The following is a 20,521-nucleotide window of genomic DNA, read 5'->3' on the forward strand; positions in this document are numbered from 1 at the left end:
ATATCGAGATTATGAAGAAGAGATCAAGAGATAACGACTGGAAGATGGACGAGTGAGTACCTTTATTCATATATTATAACTTAGTTATATTAAAGTAAATTCGCAGATCATTATGACCTTCTTACCTTCTTACCCCGAGATCAGGATCCCGAACTCCGATGCAAATACCACACAACCCACCGCATCGGATAATACCCATATAGTATATAGTACCTACCTAGCACTACTCTGTACAACTTTCCCAAACATGCTAAATTCTCTTATTCGTATCCGTCATGTCATCTATTGTATTAATAAAATCTCATCGGTATATCATCTCATCACCGTTACATACCGATGGACTATTATTGCATACATACATTCATCTATGCATGCATACTAATGGACTCGCAAACTCCTGCTCCCTTTCTTTTCTTCTTCTTCTTCTTCCAGCTTCCCGAATCTTCCCATACATACATATTATAATGTTATATACATCATACACATTATACCCATCATACCCATCATACACATTATACCCATCATACCCATCATACCCATCCAACCATCCATCCATCCAACCATCCATCCCAATCATCCAACCCCAACATAACATTCCCAAAAATCTCGCAAACTCCTTCCCCGATCCCAAGCGTATCTACCCAGCCAAAAGTGCATACCCCTCGATCGCCGTCCTAACCTAAACGGGTACTAAATGATACGAAATAAAATAGAACCCCTGCATATATCGTGACTTTAAATAACCCCCACGATATACGCAGGTGCGATAATCGAGTGTCCTTTCACCAATCAGGAGGTGTGAATCAGAGGGTTATAAGGATAGCTATACGTACCAAGAGGTAGATTTATACCTAGGTAGGTAGTAAATTATCTACTAGGTAGTAATATCCTTTTTGTTTGTCTCGGCATTACTTACCGATCGGAGGGGCAAGTGTCTCCAGCTACCTAGGTGCCTAGGAGGTGCAGATGAATTTGAATTGATTAAGAGAGGCAATGAGAATGCGATGAGTAAAAACATACCAAGGTACACCAGTACTAATGGCTATAGGATGGATGCATCAATCAATTGACCTATCAAAATACGAAAACTAACTTTATACCAAGACTGAGATAGATTGAATGGAAGGGAAGGAGAAGAGTCATATGCTAGACTAGATCTTTTACTTAGAAAAGTATTTTCATAATTTGAATTTCTTTTTCGTTCTTTTCTCTGATATATTTATATATATATATATACATATCTCATACCTACCAATACTCCCGAGTACATACATACATACATCTTCGAAATAGATTTCTTGTTTGTAATCTTCATTTAACTACACTTCTTACCAAGTTACTTACTTACATACTTCATCTTTTCTACTGTAGATACTACCTTAGAAAAAGACCTTCACGCTTTAAACTTCAGTTCTCTCCTCTCAACACCCAACAATACTCACAAAATGTCCAACGAACTACCCACCAGCGCCACCAATGGAAATGGAAACGGTCATGGCAGCAACACATCCTCTAACTTTGTCGTCAAGACCGGGTTGGCGCGAATGTTAAAAGGGGGTGTGATTATGGATGTAGTCAATGCTGAACAAGTGAGTAACTTACACTCTTCCCTCTTCCCTCCCCCATACCATCATAGCATACTCTTCATCATCGATCAATCAAAATGAAACAAAAACCGCCACTAACACCCCCCACCTCCAGGCACGCATCGCAGAAGAAGCAGGCGCAGTAGCAGTCATGGCACTCGAGCGAGTTCCCGCCGATATTCGTGCTCAGGGAGGTGTAGCCCGTATGTCCGATCCAAAGATGATTCGAGAAATTATGGAGACGGTTACCATACCTGTTATGGCCAAGGCGAGAATCGGTCATTTTGTTGAATGTCAGGTTAGTTTTCTTCATTGCCCTCCAATGCCCTACCTTCCTTCTTTCTTTCCCATCTTCTCACCCCCCTTCCTCTCTTTCTCAACCCCTCTAACACCCCTCCTCACAGATCCTCCAATCCATCGGCGTAGACTACATCGACGAATCCGAAGTTCTCACTCCCGCCGACGCGCTCCACCACGTCGAGAAACACGCCTTCACCATCCCCTTCGTCTGCGGCTGCCGCAATCTCGGTGAAGCCCTCCGCCGCATCTCCGAGGGCGCCGCCATGATCCGCACCAAAGGCGAAGCTGGCACCGGCGACGTCATCGAAGCTGTGCGTCACCAACGCCAAGTAACCTCGGAAATCCGTGCCGCCTCTCTCATGTCGGATGAAGAATTACGCATCCTGGCAAAAGATATCCAAGCCCCCTTTGAGCTTCTCAAAGAAACTGCAAAATTGGGTCGTCTCCCCGTGGTTAATTTCGCAGCGGGAGGAATTGCTACACCGGCTGATGCGGCACTCATGATGCAGTTAGGATGTGATGGTGTTTTTGTCGGAAGTGGCATTTTCAAGAGTGGAGATGCGGCGAAGCGTGCGAAGGCGATTGTCCAGGCGACGACGCATTTTAATGATCCGAAGGTGTTGGCGGAGGTGAGTGAGGATTTGGGAGAGGCAATGGTGGGGTTGAATTGCGGGACGATGGATCCCAAGGAGAAGATGCAGGGGAGGGGATGGTAGATGGATGGTTGGATTGATGACTTGGGTGAATTATGAAGAGTGAAATGATTGAATGATAGGGAAGGAAGGAGGTGAGGGTGGTACTTTGTTTATACAAATAATATCACTTCTATGGATTCTATGGATACAATAGGGGAAAAGAGAATAAGGTTAGGGTTTGGTATACCATCATATCAAATGACATTCATGGTATGTGCAGAGGCGTGAAAGATAGGTCTAGGTATATAGAGATTCTCAACTCATCTCAAAAATATAAATCCACAAAGCTCAAGAAATTACAGTATGAAGTAGCTAGCACATAAGTTTTTGCATCCTTTCAATATTCCTCGAGTGTCTACTCAAGTCTATAGATTATATACAGTTTGTTGGAAATAGTTTATATCTTTTTCTGCAATTCTATATGTCATAGTTATAAAAAGTCTTAGAAAAGTAATGAATTGATGAAGAAGTAATGAATTGCTGAAGCCCTTTCATTAGTACAATGAGGGGGGGAGAGTATGAAACCCTCGATTAGTTGAAGTTTCCTTCGTTGGCTTGTAGTATACCTACCTAATGATATAATACAATGCTTTTTGAAACACTTGAGAGCTGTGCAAGAGTAAATCTAAATGAAATAGAATCTAGCATTGAATAGTTTCGGAACATTGTCATAAGTAATATACGATGCCTACCTAGTACGAAAGATTCAAATGATATCGGTTAAATCATGGAGGGGTAATGTGGGGAGGATGGTAGCGGGGTTAAAATTCTTGCCAGGCGGTGACACTAAGCGGGCAGAAAATGATTCATCCCGATGATCACATTGATTTTGAAGACTCTTCTTTTGTTCTCCAACCGTCTTCTTGTACGTTCAATACCTTGACGCAATTTAGAATTTCACAATGGAGCCCATTCGAATCCTCCTTGTCGGAAATGGTGGTCGGGAACATACTTTGGCTTGGAAACTCAGTCAATCTCCCCGAGTCGAGTCTATCATCGCAGTCCCAGGAAATGGAGGAACTGCAAATTGCCCAAAAGTTTCCAATGATTCCAGTGTTAAGGCTGATGATTATCCTGGACTCGTTGCTTTGGCCAAGAAATATAATGTTAACCTGGTGAGTTTCTACTTTCTACATTCATCTGTTTTTTCTATTTCATTCAGATGCTCAATTTTGTTAACCAATTACTTACGTTCACATGTAGGTAGTACCGGGACCAGAAGCACCCCTCGTTGATGGAATCCAAGATTATTTCCGTGAGGCAGACATAGCGTGTTATGGACCATCAAAACTTGCTGCGCGTTTGGAAGGAAGCAAAGCATTTTCGAAAGATTTCATGAAGAAGTATAACATTCCAACTGCGGCTTACGAGAACTTTACGGACTACGAAGAAGCGCGAAAATACATTGATAGCGTAGGCCATAATGTTGTCATTAAAGCTAGTGGATTGGCAGCGGGAAAGGGTGTTATTATCCCAACATCGAAGGAGGAAGCTCACCAAGGACTCAGGGACATTATGCTCGATCGAGAGTTTGGGGCTGCTGGCGATGAGGTTGTTATCGAGGAATTCTTGGAGGGCGACGAACTCAGCATTCTCACTTTCTGCGATGGTTACAACATGTACTCTTTACCTGCTGCTCAAGATCACAAGAGAATTTTCGACGGTGATCAGGGACCAAACACTGGAGGCATGGGATGCTATGCGCCTATTCCCATTGCTACCCAAAAATTAATCGAAGAGATCGAGCGAACCGTATTGGAGCCCACGCTTCGCGGCATGAGAAAAGAGCGTACACCTTTCGTCGGAACTCTTTTCACTGGCTTGATGATAACCAAGAATGGACCAAAAACCTTGGAGTACAACGTTCGTTTCGGTGATCCAGAAACACAGACTTTGTTACCATTGTTGAGTGAAGATACCGATCTTGCAGAAATCATGCTTCTCTGCACTCAGGGGTCCCTCGACGAAGCGAAGATTAAGATTGATCAAAAATTCAGTGCGACAGTTGTGGTAGCTGCTGGTGGATACCCAGGCTCGTATGCCAAAGGCACACCCGTGGAAGTCAGCACACCTCCGGCAGGTTCCAATATATTCCATGCTGGTACCGTGGTGAAGGATGGTCAGTTACAAACATCTGGTGGACGTGTCATCGCAGCACAAGCTGTTGCAGAAACTCTCGAGCAGGCCGTAAAGGATGCTTACACTACTGTCGATCTCATCAAGTTTGATAAAATGTTCTACCGCAAGGATATTGCTCATCGGGCATTCAGATCTTCATCTGCTACGAAGGAAGCACTTACATATGCATCCGCAGGTGTTAGTATTGATGCCGGTAATAACTTTGTCGAACGTATTAGAAAAGCAGTTCTTTCTACCCGAAGACCAGGAGCCGATGCTGAAATCGGTGGGTTCGGTGGAGAGATTGATTTGGAAGCTGCTGGTTATGCGGGTGCCCCAACTGTAGTTATGTGCATCGATGGGATTGGCACCAAACTTGCCATTGCACAAGCTATGGAGAAGCATGACACAGTTGGTATTGATTTGGTCGCTATGAATGTAAACGATTTGATTGTTGCAGGCGCTGAACCACTTGGATTCGTCGACTACTATGGCTGCAGTCAATTGAAGCTTAAGAACGCAGCAGACTTCGTAGAAGGTGTTGCTAACGGATGCAAAGATGCCAACAGTGCACTCGTTGGTGGTGAAACAGCTGAGATGCCTGGTATGTACCAAGGGGATGATTATGATGCTGCAGGTTGCGCCATGGGAGTTGTAAAGAAGGAGAACAGATTACCAAGGACAGATTTGATGGCAGAAGGTGATGTCCTTATTGGCTTGGCATCTGCGGGAGTTCACTCCAATGGATTCTCTCTCGTGCGAAAGATTATTGAGAGAGAAGGTCTCTCCTACAAAGAAGACAGGTGCCCATGGGATCCTTCCACCACCGTTGGTGAAAATCTTTTAACACCTACTCGCATTTACGTCCGCTCTTTGAAACCAGTGGTCCAGAAACATTTGGTCACTGGCTTGGCCCACATCACTGGTGGTGGCTTGACTGAAAATGTTCCTAGAATGTTGCCATCTCATCTAGCTGCCGAGATTGATGTCGCTGCTTGGCAACTACCGAATGTGTTCAAATGGTTGAAGAACGCAGGTAATGTCGAAGCTAGCGAGATGGCTAGAGCCTTTAACACGGGTATTGGAATGGTAGCAGTAGTTAAGAAGGAGAATGTAGAGCAGGTTGTGGGAGAACTGGAGAAGTCGGGTGAGAAGGTTTATACCATTGGAAAATTGATCAAGAGATCAGGTGAAGGCTGTGAGTTGAGAAATTTGGACTCGTGGAATTAAAGACTACCTAGGTAGGCCCTGGGTAGAAAAAACGAGAAAATGGGAAGGCGGATCGCAATGGGATGGGAGGAAATTATGTTATACTAGCCGTCGGGGAAAAAGAATTTTCAGACTACGGATTCGTAGAATTCTCTTATTAATTATTATAATGATTTTGAAATCTTACGAATTCGCAGACTTCAACTTTTCTTTCACCGACGGCGAGTACTAATATAATATATAAATTTAATTCTAATTCTAATGCTAATAATTCTATTAATAACGAATTGCTAAGGCCCTCTTATTATGGGAACCCCCGATTAGTCATTCTGTTACAGATGTCTGAGAAATTTAAATGGATCTTCACAACGATCCGAGCATGGTCTGATTTCCAATTTCGACCTTTCTGACTATAATCCTAGTTAATATACCAATTTTTTCCAGTTTAATAGCGATATCGGGCAAGGCTGATAAAAAAAAAAAAAGGTTACAGTAGAGTTTATCGAATGATTCGATAGCAACTTTGAAATTCATGCTGAACCTCTCATTAACTCCTCCAATCTCAAACTTCCAAAAACCACCTCGATAAAAATGATTACCATAAGTCCGTCATCTCTATTTTCTCAGAGCCGCCCAAAACCTCGTTTACATTAGGATCATTTCCCGCGATGCTAGCAAGAAATTCGAAACTGACGTCCATATAGAAGTACCCTGTTCCTCTGCGAACATTGGCCCCGGATTCGACGTTATCGGTCTCGCTCTCTCCATATGGCTCGAGTTACATGTCGATGTCAACACATCGGTTACCTCTCACGCACCTCTCAATTGCAAAATTACGTATGAAGGACAGGGCGCAGAAGAGGTTCCGTTGACGGCTGATAGCAATCTGATTACTCGAACTGCGTTGTATGTTTTGCGATGTCATGGGCAGAGAAGCTTTCCTTCCGAAACGTCGGTTCACATTATCAATCCTATTCCATTGGGACGCGGTCTTGGATCGTCTGGGGCCGCAGTGGTAGCTGGTGTTGCGCTGGCCAATGAAGTTGGGAAGCTGAAGTTATCGAAGGCTAGAATGTTGGACTATTGTCTTATGATAGGTACGATTTAGCTGTCCAAAAGCCTGATACATCTAACGACATACACAGAACGCCATCCAGACAACGTAGCCGCAGCATTGTATGGAGGGTTTGTCGGAACATACCTCAACGAACTCAGCGCCGAAGACACAGAACGCAAAGAGATTCCACTCAGTGAAGTTCTCCCTGAGCCTGCCGGAGGAGTAGATACTGGATCCAATCCTCCCGAGCCACCAGTTGGAATTGGGCATTACATGAAGTTTCCCTGGGCACCCGAAATCAAAGCCATTGCCATCATTCCACAATTCGAAGTCGCAACCGCAAAAGCTCGAAGCGTCTTGCCATCTTCGTATTCCAGGTCAGATGTAGTATTCAACCTTCAGAGAATTGCTCTTCTACCTTCAGCGCTTGGAAGATCACCACCTGATGCAGAGCAAATCTATCTCGCAATGCAAGACAAAGTACATCAACCTTACAGAAAAGGTTTGATACCAGGCCTCCCTGAGATCCTACAATCTGTCACTCCTAAATCCCATCCCGGTCTATGTGGAATCTGTCTATCAGGAGCCGGTCCAACTATTCTTGCGCTTGCAACAGAGAACTTTGATGCAATTGCGAATGTCATTTTAGATACTTTTGCGAAGAATGATATCAAATGCGATTGGAAATTGTTGGAACCTGCGCAGGACGGAACAACTGTTACATACAGCTGATACGGCGTTGTTAAAAAATAAAAAAAATGTTTCGTCTTCTAAATAAAATTTATAAAGACTTGAGGGAAATTTAAGGCACAAACATACTACCTTGCTGAACAAGCCAGGTCTACTGTTAGAGAGAAGCAAATATTTACGTCATCTAGCATAGAACATCAATGCTTATACGTCCCAATATCAGTCGAATTCCTCCCGTGCTTTTAAAGAGCCATGTATCCATATACGCCTTCCCTATACGAAAAAGAAGTCCCTATCCAGGCAAGCTAATCTGACAAAATTTCCCAAGCGAATTTAAGCAATTATGCAACGTTTTAGCATGTAGTTGTCCTAGTCTAACCTAAACCACCCCATGCACCTCGAATACGTCTTGCAAGTTGTATGTCCTTTTGCATAATTGTGACTCTCTTGGCATGAATAGCACACAAGTTCGTGTCTTCAAACAGGTGAACGAGAAATGCTTCAGCGGATTCTTGAAGTGCTTGAATAGCTTGTGATTGCCAGCGCATTCCCTCACCTTGAGGACGTACTGAGAGCGCAATTTCACGGACCTAGATTCGCATCATGTTAGATTTGACTCTGCAATGTTGAGAAGGGCATAAATACTAACCAAACGTGAGAAGGGAAGTTTGAGGAGGAGCAGGTCAGTAGACTTCTGGAACTTGCGAATTTCCTTCAGAGCGAGGGTACCAGGCTTATAACGTCGCTTTTTTCCTTGAGGAACTGGATCTCCGGCTAATCACATCAATTGAGTAAGTATGTCGAGTTTAATATGCACTATGATTTTCTCCCGAGCTTCACATCAGAGTATAATTGACCTGTTGACCCGTTTCAAACGCGCGCGCAATTCTTTGAAATGCAAGAAGAAAATCCGGCTTACCTCTAACAGCACTATCCCTTGCCTTTTTACTCATGCTCTTTCCTGCAACAGATTTTCCTGCTGGTCTGCCCGGTGCGTTTGCTCTTGGGGTACCCCCTATTGATTCGTCGTCCAGTGACAAACGCTGCTTTTTCTTCTGCATTTGCGACATTGTGAATTTTGATTGGAATCCAAAGCTTTAGGAGTATTCGGCGAGGAGATATCTTTTCTGCTGTGATTGCACAAAGTGATGGTGATCAATCAATTTGCGAAATTCTAGAGGATATTGTTGTGGCCGGAATGGATTCGACGACGCGGTTTTGCGCGATGATGCGCGTCTTTGAGATTTGGACAGCTGATCTAATTGAAGGTGAATAGACCAAACCGAACCGAACAAAATTTGAGAGGTGAAATCGCGTGGGATTGCAATGGGTGAGATGGGAGAGAAATGTAATTCAATTGGTAATTCTGGTCTGGTCTAGTCTGAAGTTGAATATTGAAGGGCCACAGCAACCATATTTACAATTCCTACGCGCTTTGACCATTTGGTAAAAAGGAAAATATGGCTATATTCAAGGCTGAAACCTAAGACTGTCATGTCAGCCTTGCCTTATCTAAGATCGTCCGCCGGGTCAAAGGCTAGTCATCGTTGGACCTTATTAGAACAGGACAACTTGTTCAAAGAAACCTTCGTTCGTCATGAACGACAGATAAATTATAAATACGAACCCACGACCTTCCTTTCCAAAACAAAAAATCTTTAAGTCAAACTAAACCATCTAGGAATCGCATTACCTCGTATCCCAAGAAAAAAGTATTTAAATTGCCTCCATATCCTCACTTCGGAATCTCGAAATATCCAGCAACTTCATTACGCAAGCGCTCCTCGTTTTATCCCATATAGTCAAATTCTGAGTCTCGTTGTCGCATTACTTCTATCAACACCCTCATACATCCAATTATGGATCAAATGATGGGAAATGGGGAAGGAGGTCCCGCCGGATTTCCGCTCGAAACTTGGTTTTGGGAGATGCCCGTTTGTACAAGATGGTGGACGACGGCTACAGTCCTTACAAGCGCGCTGGTGCAATGTCAAATTGTTACGCCATTCCAACTATTCTATAGCTTTAGAGCTGTATTTGTGAAGTCGCAGGTACGATTGTTTTTCCCTCCGTTGCGCATTCGCTTTCGCATCTAGAATCCTCGCTGATCCTTTATCACAAATAGTATTGGCGCCTCTTGACAACTTTTATATACTTTGGTCCTTTATCCCTGGATCTCGTTTTCCACGTCTTTTTCTTAACCAGGTACTCGCGACTCCTTGAAGAATCATCCGGTCGATCTGCGGCGCATTTCTCATGGCTATTGCTCTATGCGATGACTTGTCTTATCTGCATAAATCCTCTGGTCTCAATGCCATTTTTAGGACATCCGTTATCCTCGACTCTCGTATATATCTGGTCGAGACGAAACCCCGATACACAATTAAGTTTCCTCGGATTACTGGTTTTCACAGCTCCATATTTACCGTGGGTTTTGATGGGCTTCAGCTTAGTTTTGCACGGGACAGTTCCAAAGGATGAATTGATGGGAGTAGTCATTGGTCATGTTTGGTACTTCTTTTGCGACGTTTATCCACCGCTACACAATGGACATCGTCCTTTTGATCCACCAATGTTTTGGAGAAGATTGTTTGAGAGACAACCAAGAGAGGAAACGGCGGACGCAATCAATAACGATATTGCAATGGCCGCAGCGCCAGGACCTGAAGTGAGATGAAAAGAGCATCAAAGAATATCATGATGAGATTGCATGGGAAGGCGTTCGGATTTTAAGAAGAAATTGGGTGTGAGCGGAGGCTTTGAGGATATTTGTTCACATAACAAGCACAGCAAGCGTAAAATTACTGTATGATTAGAATTATTGATAACTCATTGAGCGTGGTCATGAACTACTATCTGCATCCGACTCTACTTTTAATGAATCCGCCGCAGCCCCCTTTGCAGCTCGGTCCTCCTTTTTCGTTTTCGTAGACACATCTACATCTCGAGCATCGTCTGAATCCTCCTCATTATCAAGCTCATCAACGGGAGCTACGGGATGATGGAGATGCTTCCAGTCCTCCAACTCTTCTATGATAGATCGCAAACGATCTCTAATACTCTCTATAGCGTAACTCCCCAAAAGTAATCGTAAAGGCGGGTAAGAACAATGACCTAGTTGCCAAACCAAATCCGCGCATTTCTTAGCACTAGTCGGTTGATTATCTCCCAGCCACTGAACCATTCTCTTCGCATGCAACGCCGGCGAAGTCGGATCGGAATATGGTTCACTGGGAGGTTTAATCAAAAAGTGTCCCCAGGTAGGTAGCGGACCCGAAGCCAATTCCTTCTCATCTCTCCTCACCAACCCCGGCTCTACCAGTGTAGCTTTGATATTGAAAGCATCCACTTCGTAAAGCATCGCTTCGATCATTCCCTCCACCGCATACTTCGTCGCGCAATATGGTCCCAAGCCCGGAACCCCCAATGCGCCGGAAGTACTACTGAATATCAAATATCTCCCCGCTCCTTGCTCGCGAAAATATGGGAGACTCAATTGGATAATATGTACAGTGCCCATGAAATTCGTCTCGAACTGATTGCGGATTTCGTGCTCATCTTGATCTTCGCATGCGCCGATGACGCCGTAGCCCGAACAATTGGCTATCACATCGATGCGCTTGAATTTTTCAAGTGCCTGTTCTGTTACTGTAGATACGGATTCTCGTACACGTACGTCGCAGAGGATATTGAAGCAGTTTGGGTGCGGGAATGTGGTTTGCATTGATTCGAGTGTATTTTCGTTGATTCGGCCGACGGCAACAACTTCGTCGCCTTTGGAAAGACATGCTCGTGTGAGACTCTGGCCCATATGGCCACTGGCGCCGAATATCTAAATCTGAGTTAGTTGATTAGAAGAGGTGGAATAGCATTAGTCAGATGGATAGATGATCTGTCTGCTGGGGCGCGATTGGAAATACTCACTATCCAAACCTTTGGTTTCGTCTTGTTATTTGGGCCCGGTGGCTCACAACTGAGAGGGAGTTGTAATTTGATCTTTTTACCATCGGCATTGAGAGTATTTTCGACTTTGAGAAAATCAGGAGGCATGCTGTCGTGGGCATTGCTCTGAGGGGGATTTTGTCCCGATGGTAGTAGATTGTTGTGAGAGTCGAAGTCGGGGGTATCGGCAGAGAGTTCTCCTTCTTTTGAATCCTTTTCCTTCATCTTCCTTTGTTTATAAGTTTGTGCGAACTCGTAAATCGTAAACGGCGATGATGAGTTGGTACTCTCGTGGTGACGTTGAAGGGAGCTGGGGAAAACTAGCCAATAGCGGGGTTAGCTTCCCCTTCCCAAAAGATTTGTTGCATATCTGTTAGCACCGTCGGCTTTGGGGCTTTGGGGAAAAGTAACAATTTAATTGCAGATCCAGAATCGCAAAGGTTTGAGGATCTTGAAAAGAAACATTCTGGGAATTTTGACCAAGGATTGCGAAAGTTATGGAGATGGGCATCTTAGTAGCAATTCGTTATCGGGTTGTTTACAAACTCTTATCGTCTTCAAAATATTCGTCTTATCTTTTATATCTTCATTCACTGCACGGCATGAATTGACGTAAGTCGGGATCTTTCTCTACCCTGATGGATGGTTGGCGCTGATGATGGGGTGAGATGGGAACAGATAGTTTAGATGGGTACTCGAGTACTGTACTTAGTTAGGATGGTAATCAGGCGTAGGTATCTGGCATGAGTTCAAAGGACGAACTATATGACTTTTATCTTGTCTATACATTTATGCGACAACAGTGTACAGTATCTCAATCAGACCTACCTGAGACACAAATTTGTTCCAGCCCCTGAAATCGCATTCTTGCTACCTATCATCAGATGCTATCAGATTCAGCTTGCAGTGTTTCATTACTTCGTTATCGCCGTTTCAGTTCCATCATCTACCCTTCCATCTCCAACTCTCCCATTACTGGCCTGCGATTGCAGGAACAGTTTGTAAATACTCCTTGCGGTATGGATTGGCATCGACTTCTGGACCACGGTTTAGAGGAGTCCATTTGGGTTCCTCCTTGAACAATCTCATTGCTTGGATATACTGTTCTTTTGTTAGTGATGGCGCTTGCTAAAAAGAACATCATAGAGGGGAATATACGTTGTTTTCATCGGTGGTAAAACGATGGTAGATACCAGCTGGGAGAATCTGTCCGCCAAAATCAGCCCCTATTCCAACACGATTCCAGCGCATCTATCAGAAATACTTACGATCAAGTCGTCCTTTTCCAATCTAATACGAACCCACTCATCGCCCTCACTTCTAACATCAAAGAATCCCGCCCCATCTCTGATATATCTGATCTCCTCATCTTCATGCAAATGCTCATTGAAGAACGACTTGACCTTCTCCTCATAAATATCGCCCATCTTCTCTGGTGAAACCGTAATTACATCGCGATTCTTGTAACTTCTGTCAGAGGCGAGCTTGTCGACATCTTTCTCATCTGCGAATCTGTAGTAGAGAACTCCGAGCTCCTCCAAGTATTCAGGGTTAACGTCGCGACCTGAGTCGTGAAGTTCGCGTTGGTCGCCCTATAGAAAACTGTTTGTTAGCAAAAAGAAAATCGAGGGAGGGGTAGTGTAGTGGGGGTGAGGGGTACTTTACCTCCTTGTTATCAAACCAGTAAGCTCTCATTTTGAATTTCAGTGGATTGAGTATTTGTAGATTTGGTTTCGAAAGGTTTGAGTGTGGTGTTTATGCTTCAGATGTATAAGAAGGGTTTGAAAGAGGCTGTGATATGTTTGTCTTTTGTTGGTTTTGGATAAACAATAAATGGAAATTCTTAGGAAAAAGTCTGCGCCGATGAGATTGACGCCATTCACCCATTCACAAATAGTATTACACAATCACATTGTATCGCAACGGCGCACCCCAACCAGTTGATAAATATATAATTGTGAATACCTAGAATGACCACGTGAGTCATAAATGGTTATTTCCAGACTCACCTTTTTTTGCAAATAAAAAATAAAAAAGATCGAGATTCTACGAAATGTCATCGTCTTCTCAATCCCCGAAATGCTTGCAGGGGTGTTTCCCGAGTTTCTCGAATCGATTCAAACAGTTCTCCTGAATACAAGCAAACAGTCAATGTATCTTTCCTCGTTGCTTCCAACCCATCTCTGGTCTATGAATATCAAATGCAAGCGCAAGTCTAAAGATGTTATTTAGAGAGTCATCAATTGTTGTATACATCATGCTGTGCAATATATCCCGGGAGAAAGTTCTTCGTACCCTGCAGTCAGAAAGGCCATCTCCAACATGCATGATATGTAGAGCCTTGAGTTGAGGCGAGATAACATCAAGGATCCTACTTCGAAATTGGATTCAAGAGAGAGTGAGAGGCTGAAGAGATGCAGATTCGGTCTGAAAATGGATCATAGAACAGATTTCTTTTCATCGTCAAGGAATGTGGAGCAGATCTATAGTTTGCTTCGTTCGAGATCACTCCAGGAAGATTTCTTACTTTGATCTTCCAGCAAGACTGATTTGATGTATGGTGATATGCGGGCTGCTAACATACAGCCCCCAGCGGCGAGTCTCCTTGGCCATCTCGTATATCATCTGTCCGTTGCAACTCGTCTTCCCCTTTGCCTCAACACAATAGAATCAGTCATACTCGGTGTATAGCCTGATGCACGCATGATTTAAATATCCTCGCATAGCTTTCCAAGTAAGCATAGTGATACTTTAAATAATTTGACCCAAAATATCAAAATAACTAATTGATAATCGACGGTTCAGCATCATATAAGTAAGAACGGCACAATTGCATCTCACCTGTGACTTGTGTACTTCACACTTCTGTCAGTATTGATATTCACTCGACTGATATATGACATCAATACGATCCCACAGCTTCCATATTTGATTTTTGCTTCTCAAAGGATGAAGACACATCATTCAGCAAGCTCATATACAAGTGGCGCTTCACAATCAAGTCTGCATAATCAACTCGACGAAATATCAGCACCACAATGACTGTTACACAATTCAATGGGCCCAATAGAAAATTCTCTGTGCGCTTCAGTGCCATCACATTCGAAGATCCCGATCTGGATCTACAACTAAATCCGTTGGCGTCCGTTTCAAACATAGGGAACGAGAATAATGTGCGCGAAAATTAACTTCATCCTTCAGATTCCACCTTGAACTTGCCTGGATCATCAATTCACGGCTCCGACGATGATTCTGCTAGTGAACAGCATTGTAAACACTTGATACCAAGTCCAGCCTCGAGCGCAACTGGAAACACTTTACTTGTGGATGATTGTGGTTTCACGCATCCATACACAGATATAACTCTAACTAATGCCTGTAGCCAATTTGAATACGGTATCCTGGAACTCTGATTGGCAACAACCTACACTCATGATTTCAATGTTGTCAATTGGATTTCTTCTATCAATCGGGCATCATGTCTTTTACAACTCCTTAGACGGCACTATCGCGGGTGATTTGGCGAGACAAGCATGGTCATTGCAAGTGGGTGCGGCATTTGCATTCCTCGCCGTCATATGTTTTCGAGTCGCTATAGTAGCTGCGCTAAATCAATTAATCTGGAAAATTGTGAAAGATTCGGCTCTCACTATGGGTACTGTTCTTCATATCATTATAAGCCTTCCGGGCCTCTTCATGCTGACACAGTGGGATTTACAGGTAGTCTAGATAAACTCTTTACTCTCGCCACTAACCCGTTTGGTATCTCCAATCTTTGCATTCTGAAGAATGCTTGGCTCGCGGCATTCATAGGCTTCATCTTTTGGTATTGTTTCTCTTTTTCTTCTTCTCAACTTCACATTTGAACTTCCAGTTAATATCGATTTTGGCCGCTTGTTGGGCGACCAAGAAAATTTTGTTGTTGCTAGACAAGCAACGAAGCTGATATCGTGGTCAAACTAGGTGTATGGATCTCATGAGTTTTTCACCAACAGCTACATTATCCGTTGTGGCTAAAAACTTATCTGTTGAGGTTGATATTTTAATGCTCAACAGCTCGAGGATTTCCTAGAATAGGGACGAAGTTTCTATTTTTGATCAAAGCAACCCATCGAACAGAATTGCATGGCAGTCAGCAGATATGTCAGATGTTGTACCTCTAATTCAGCTAGTATCGAGTCCAAATTGGTCTTACGACTTGAACTTCTTTGGACCAAGTTTCAAATGCAGGCCAGCTGATAGCACGGAGCAAGCTGATTTCAATCTCATGACCCGAGCGCTGGAGATCCAAGAAAACACTTTCGCTGCTACTCGGATGGATGATAAGTATTGGAACATTGGTACTCACCCTTCCCCTCCACGGAATGATAGTCTTGGAAATTCGAGCGATTCTGATTCCGATTATATGATGAAGAACATCACTTTCCATAGGCTACTCTTCTACTCCTCTTGGGCGACACCTACTTTCAAAGAATAAACCGATTCTTGGTGGCCTGGCGTTTATACGGAAGCTGATGGTACTCCAACTAGTAATTCAATTTTTTGGACTCCCTCTGATGTTCCATCCCCTTTTTGATCAAAATATATTCTCTTACAAACGTCAACCTCAAGCATAGTGTGCTCGCCGATAAATACTTCTTTTGAAGTCACAATTGCTTCTATAAGTGGAAGACAAAAAATCACACAACGTGGTGTTACCCCGGTCCAGAAGAGCTCTCTCAATTATATGGATCAGAGTATGCACGACTCTCAGTTCGTAGCACTAGCTTCAACATTAGCCGGCAATGCCACTCTCAGCATCGAGGGTTCGGGTCTGCCGGGTCTGTCTAATGGAAGCAATGACTTACGGTCGTTTATCATCGGAGAGTGCAACATCATCGCCCTTGGCCTTCTCGCAGATGAAGAATTTCAGAGATCTCCATTTATCTCGAAAATGAGCACCCCCAACGAGACAAACGCAGGCACCAAAAATCTATACGCCACGTGTCCCACGCAACCTTACCAGTGTCGAAACCAATCTATCTTGCGTGCAATCAAAGATCTCTCAAATAATATCACCATAAGCTATCTCAGTTCTCCTGCCCTTGCCAGTACTAAGCTCAGAAACATCACAACCTCAGACACTATGATTGTATATTTATATCGACCCCTCTTTCTCATTCTCTCGTATGGGATTGGATTTCTGTTCACATCTATCGCAGTCATCATTGGCCTTCACTCCATACATGTCAATGGAGTTTCATATTCCAGTCTGTTCTCCACTATTCTTGCTACGACTCGCAATGCCGATCTGGATGCCCTGACTAGCGGTGCTTCTTTGGACGCGGACCCTCTCGCGAAGAATATTAAACAAACTAAATTGAAGTTTGGTCCAGTATTAGGAAAGGAAGGAATGTGCCAGAGCTCGGTACCAGGCTGTGGTGTGTCGCACATTGCGTCTGGATTAGAGGGGACTATTAGGGATTTGAAAAAGCGGGGACAGTATTTGTAATTAGATCTACTCTTTGTATGGGGCACTTTGATATCAGTATGCATTGTATTTCTCTTAGTGTCTAGGGGGAAAGGCGTAAATCCGAGGTGACGATTTTTGACCCTGTTAGTAATGATTCTTAAGCTAAAAACAAACTCTATATTATCTGCCTGTAATCCGTATAGCTATGTGCAACACCCTTAACTGCCTAACAAAAATAGATTCAGATGGTCGTCCGCCTTAGGCATCGTTACTACGATCAGAGGAAGGCTTGCAACAATCATCTACTCGGCTGCTCAAGAATCCCATATACTGAAATAAACATTAACGCAGCATTTATCTAGGAGCTTAAAAACAGCGGATGTCGAGAGAATAGGTCAATATGCAAGTATCCTTCAATTTGTGAACTACACGGATGTAAAGAATTGCTATGTATCTCAGACCTGTATGCATCGTCTCGGTTATCCCAGCTATACAGAGGGCCCATTATTATCTCGGTTGTGTGAAAACTGGGGATCTAGTTCAATACCTCCGCCCTTGACAGGAACCTCCACAAGAGCGGTAGAAAAAATGATACCTCCCATTTTGAAAAACTGTTGCCTGATTGAGTTCTGTTTGGAAACATTCCTTACAGTTTCTCCATTCCCTTTGCCGTTCCCCACCCCGCTTTAGAGTTTCGCCCCTCCTTTTAAAGTTTGACTTCTCGCTATGTTTCTTTATTAAAGCTATTGAGTTCTATAATTGTTGATATCAACATGGGTATAGTGACATCATGTGTTCATACTGTTGTAATATTGCTTCAGGAGCTAACTAAGAAATTATTTAGTATAAACCCATCTAGATCTAGTTGCTATGTTAGTACCGGGATGCTAGCACTGTGCACTAGTATGATAGTTTAATTCTGAATGATATTGACGGCAATGAAGTATATACCCGTCTCTAACGACATTTGCTACCACTGGAAAATAATTGGATCTCATCACAAACAATGATAATTATGATCCGATATCTCAATAAGGAAAGCTTTTGAAGGATTTCAGAGCGTGGCGCGTTGGTTAGTTGGTGGCACGGTGCTTAACCTATCTAGGGACTAACTGCGAACTTCACAAAACCATGTTCAGTATGTAAACAAGCGCGCGATGTTCAAATTCCATTCTCTCTTCACCTTTCTTCCCTCTCATTTTTCTAAGCGCAAGATAATCAATTAATCTTCATCCATTTAAATCAAATCGGTTTGCGACGATAGATTGATCGTTGAATACCTACTGAATGTTACCCATTTGTTACCCCAATACCGTACTATTTATATTACACTGCAGTAGCAAACATCGAAGCGAAACTCCTGCATAAAACCCCGGTCCGCCTTTCACCTAGCCAACAATTTGGCGTCATCGCTTTATTTACAAGAGACCCTTCATGTACCTACATTTACAACATCAATTTCGCAAAAAAATCGCTGACATCAACGAAACATTAATTGCCATGGCTATCGTTCCGCGATTGATGCCAGGCATGGGAATGGGTGTGGTATCAACTGCATCTACTCCTTCTTTGCGGTCGAGGAGAGATAGTGTTGTGTCTACAGCCAGAGATACCGGTGGAAATGTTAGAGTTGTGGTTAGAGTTAGAGGATTTCTTCCTAGAGGTGAGTATTCTAAGTAGATCAGGAAATCAGAATATTTTACTAATGGCGAAATAGAAATTAATAGAGGAGCTAAGTGTCTGATTGATATGAATCCAATAACACAAGCAACCACCCTTCTAGTACCAAACGATACAGATCCTGCAAACTCTCGTTCGAAGATGCGCAGAGTCATTGAAGAGAAAAGCTTCACATTCGACAATTCCTTTTGGAGCCACAACCAATCTGATGAACACTATGCACATCAGGAGGATGTTTATAATAGTTTGGGAGAGGAATTTTTGGACCATAACTTCGAAGGATATCATACATGCATCTTTGCATATGGCCAGACTGGATCAGGAAAGAGTTATACAATGATGGGCACAGAAGATCAGCCAGGATTGATACCAAGGACCTGCGAAGACCTTTTTGAGCGGATCGAGGCAGCGCATAATGAAAGTCCAAACATTTCCTATAATGTCCGTGTATCTTATTTCGAGGTTTATAACGAACATGTTCGAGATCTTCTTGTTCCATTCCACCCCAATCAACCACCCTATTATCTGAAGATTCGTGAATCCCCCACCGAAGGACCCTATATCAAGGATTTGACCGATGTACCTGTTAAGAATTTTTCTGAAATTATGCGGTACATGAAGATGGGAGATGCCAGTCGAACCACAGCAAGTACTAAGATGAACGATACAAGTAGCAGAAGTCATAGTGTTTTTACCATCATGCTCAAACAGATCCACCACGATATGGAAACGGATGAAACAACAGAACGTACTGCCAGAATTCGACTCGTGGATCTCGCAGGTAGTGAACGTGCAAAGGCAACAGAAGCAACAGGTGCTCGTCTACGTGAGGGAAGTAATATTAACAAGTCTCTAACAACTCTCGGTCGTGTTATTGCAGCTCTCGCAGATCCAAAGCAACAACGTACCGGAAAACGCAACAAAGATGTCGTTCCCTATAGAGATTCAATCCTTACCTGGCTACTCAAAGATTCATTGGGAGGAAATAGTAAAACCGCAATGATTGCGTGTATTTCCCCTTCCGATTACGACGAAACTCTCTCTACCCTTCGCTATGCCGACCAAGCCAAACGTATTCGCACGCGTGCCGTCGTCAACCAAGATCACGTTTCCGCTGCGGAACGTGATGCTCAAATTGCTGCCATGGCAGAAGAGATTCGTATTTTACAACTTCAAGTTTCTAATTCTGACTCTACCAAAAAAGAAACAGAAACTAAAGCACAAGACGAAAGACTTGAGCAATATCAGAACAAAATTGCACTCATGCAAAGAATGATGGAAGACAGAACCATGATATCAGAAGGTAAAATTCGAAGCTTGACAACTGAGAATGACGCCTTGAGATTGCATCTTAAATTAGCTTTGGAGAGCTTGAAGAACCCAATCAAAGTGGAACCTGCTAGAACTATTAGTATGGGCAGTATTAGTTTCGGTATTGGGGGCGGAGTTGAACACGATAAGGAGAACAGAACTATCGATGAAGCGACTAATGAGGAAGATGGCTACGAACATGACTATTCAGACGAAGACGAAGCTATCGATATGGGTGCGCGCGAAGAGAGAGCAAGCGAGATGCAGGGTTTCATGGGCGATTTGTTAAAGGATCTGGATATGTTCAGGAAGAAGATCTGTGATGACAAGGGGCGTTTCGGTAGGGAAATGACGGTTAATGTTGTATGATTATTAGGAGAGGCTGGATTTTTATGACCTGGTATGGTTTCACGAAGGGAAAACAGGGCAAGCGTTGGTGTTATGGGAGGTTTGCATTTTTTTATTATACCAAGGGTAGGAA

General features: G+C 43.3%; 10 protein-coding genes across 10 annotated transcripts; 7 read left to right on the top strand and 3 right to left on the bottom strand.

The window, feature by feature from the left end:
* Positions 1-467: 467 nt before the first annotated feature.
* Positions 468-2,935, top strand: EAF01_005109 (uncharacterized protein). The gene is made up of 5 exons (XM_038913364.1): positions 468-855; positions 1,049-1,300; positions 1,372-1,589; positions 1,702-1,884; positions 1,991-2,935. The coding sequence occupies exons 3-5, from the start codon at positions 1,446-1,448 to the stop codon at positions 2,600-2,602; spliced, it is 939 nt and encodes a 312-aa protein (XP_038771450.1). The 5' UTR covers positions 468-855; positions 1,049-1,300; positions 1,372-1,445; the 3' UTR covers positions 2,603-2,935.
* Positions 2,936-3,483: 548 nt separating this feature from the next.
* On the top strand, positions 3,484-5,929 carry EAF01_005110 (uncharacterized protein; the record flags this gene model as incomplete). Its single annotated transcript, XM_038913365.1, has 2 exons — positions 3,484-3,696; positions 3,785-5,929. 2 exons carry the CDS (start codon positions 3,484-3,486, stop codon positions 5,927-5,929), a joined length of 2,358 nt encoding a protein of 785 aa, XP_038771451.1.
* A 570-nt stretch (positions 5,930-6,499) lies between these two features.
* Positions 6,500-7,697, top strand: EAF01_005111 (uncharacterized protein; the record flags this gene model as incomplete). Its single annotated transcript, XM_038913366.1, has 3 exons — positions 6,500-6,512; positions 6,613-7,005; positions 7,054-7,697. 3 exons carry the CDS (start codon positions 6,500-6,502, stop codon positions 7,695-7,697), a joined length of 1,050 nt encoding a protein of 349 aa, XP_038771452.1.
* Positions 7,698-8,029: 332 nt separating this feature from the next.
* Positions 8,030-8,725, bottom strand: EAF01_005112 (uncharacterized protein; the record flags this gene model as incomplete). Its single annotated transcript, XM_038913367.1, has 3 exons — positions 8,030-8,245; positions 8,305-8,429; positions 8,575-8,725. The coding sequence occupies 3 exons, from the start codon at positions 8,723-8,725 to the stop codon at positions 8,030-8,032; spliced, it is 492 nt and encodes a 163-aa protein (XP_038771453.1).
* Positions 8,726-9,514: 789 nt separating this feature from the next.
* On the top strand, positions 9,515-10,332 carry EAF01_005113 (uncharacterized protein; the record flags this gene model as incomplete). Its single annotated transcript, XM_038913368.1, has 2 exons — positions 9,515-9,706; positions 9,781-10,332. The coding sequence occupies 2 exons, from the start codon at positions 9,515-9,517 to the stop codon at positions 10,330-10,332; spliced, it is 744 nt and encodes a 247-aa protein (XP_038771454.1).
* A 165-nt stretch (positions 10,333-10,497) lies between these two features.
* Positions 10,498-12,108, bottom strand: EAF01_005114 (uncharacterized protein; the record flags this gene model as incomplete). The annotated part of the gene is made up of 3 exons (XM_038913369.1): positions 10,498-11,487; positions 11,580-11,917; positions 12,009-12,108. The coding sequence occupies 3 exons, from the start codon at positions 12,106-12,108 to the stop codon at positions 10,498-10,500; spliced, it is 1,428 nt and encodes a 475-aa protein (XP_038771455.1).
* A 461-nt stretch (positions 12,109-12,569) lies between these two features.
* Positions 12,570-13,292, bottom strand: EAF01_005115 (uncharacterized protein; the record flags this gene model as incomplete). The annotated part of the gene is made up of 4 exons (XM_038913370.1): positions 12,570-12,698; positions 12,756-12,803; positions 12,866-13,189; positions 13,263-13,292. The coding sequence occupies 4 exons, from the start codon at positions 13,290-13,292 to the stop codon at positions 12,570-12,572; spliced, it is 531 nt and encodes a 176-aa protein (XP_038771456.1).
* Positions 13,293-14,635: 1,343 nt separating this feature from the next.
* On the top strand, positions 14,636-15,326 carry EAF01_005116 (uncharacterized protein; the record flags this gene model as incomplete). Its single annotated transcript, XM_038913371.1, has 3 exons — positions 14,636-14,687; positions 14,799-14,930; positions 14,980-15,326. 3 exons carry the CDS (start codon positions 14,636-14,638, stop codon positions 15,324-15,326), a joined length of 531 nt encoding a protein of 176 aa, XP_038771457.1.
* Positions 15,327-16,335: 1,009 nt separating this feature from the next.
* EAF01_005117 (uncharacterized protein) lies at positions 16,336-17,088 on the top strand (the record flags this gene model as incomplete). Its single annotated transcript, XM_038913372.1, has 1 exon — positions 16,336-17,088. The coding sequence occupies one exon, from the start codon at positions 16,336-16,338 to the stop codon at positions 17,086-17,088; it is 753 nt and encodes a 250-aa protein (XP_038771458.1).
* A 1,275-nt stretch (positions 17,089-18,363) lies between these two features.
* On the top strand, positions 18,364-20,442 carry EAF01_005118 (uncharacterized protein). The gene is made up of 2 exons (XM_038913373.1): positions 18,364-18,712; positions 18,767-20,442. The coding sequence occupies exons 1-2, from the start codon at positions 18,484-18,486 to the stop codon at positions 20,407-20,409; spliced, it is 1,872 nt and encodes a 623-aa protein (XP_038771459.1). The 5' UTR covers positions 18,364-18,483; the 3' UTR covers positions 20,410-20,442.
* The last annotated feature ends 79 nt before the right edge of the window (positions 20,443-20,521 follow it).

Source organism: Botrytis porri (assembly GCF_014898465.1).
Source record: "Botrytis porri strain MUCL 3234 chromosome Unknown BPOR_006, whole genome shotgun sequence".
Classification (NCBI taxonomy): Eukaryota; Fungi; Ascomycota; class Leotiomycetes; order Helotiales; family Sclerotiniaceae; genus Botrytis; species Botrytis porri.

Coding starts and splice junctions, on each gene's coding strand:
- EAF01_005109 (XM_038913364.1), top strand. CDS start 1,446: ATGTCCAACGAACTACCCACCAGCGCCACCAATGGAAATGGAAACGGT. Junction 1,590..1,701: donor ATGTAGTCAATGCTGAACAA/GTGAGTAACTTA, acceptor CCCCACCTCCAG/GCACGCATCGCAGAAGAAGC. Junction 1,885..1,990: donor GTCATTTTGTTGAATGTCAG/GTTAGTTTTCTT, acceptor CCCTCCTCACAG/ATCCTCCAATCCATCGGCGT.
- EAF01_005118 (XM_038913373.1), top strand. CDS start 18,484: ATGTACCTACATTTACAACATCAATTTCGCAAAAAAATCGCTGACATC. Junction 18,713..18,766: donor TAGAGGATTTCTTCCTAGAG/GTGAGTATTCTA, acceptor ATGGCGAAATAG/AAATTAATAGAGGAGCTAAG.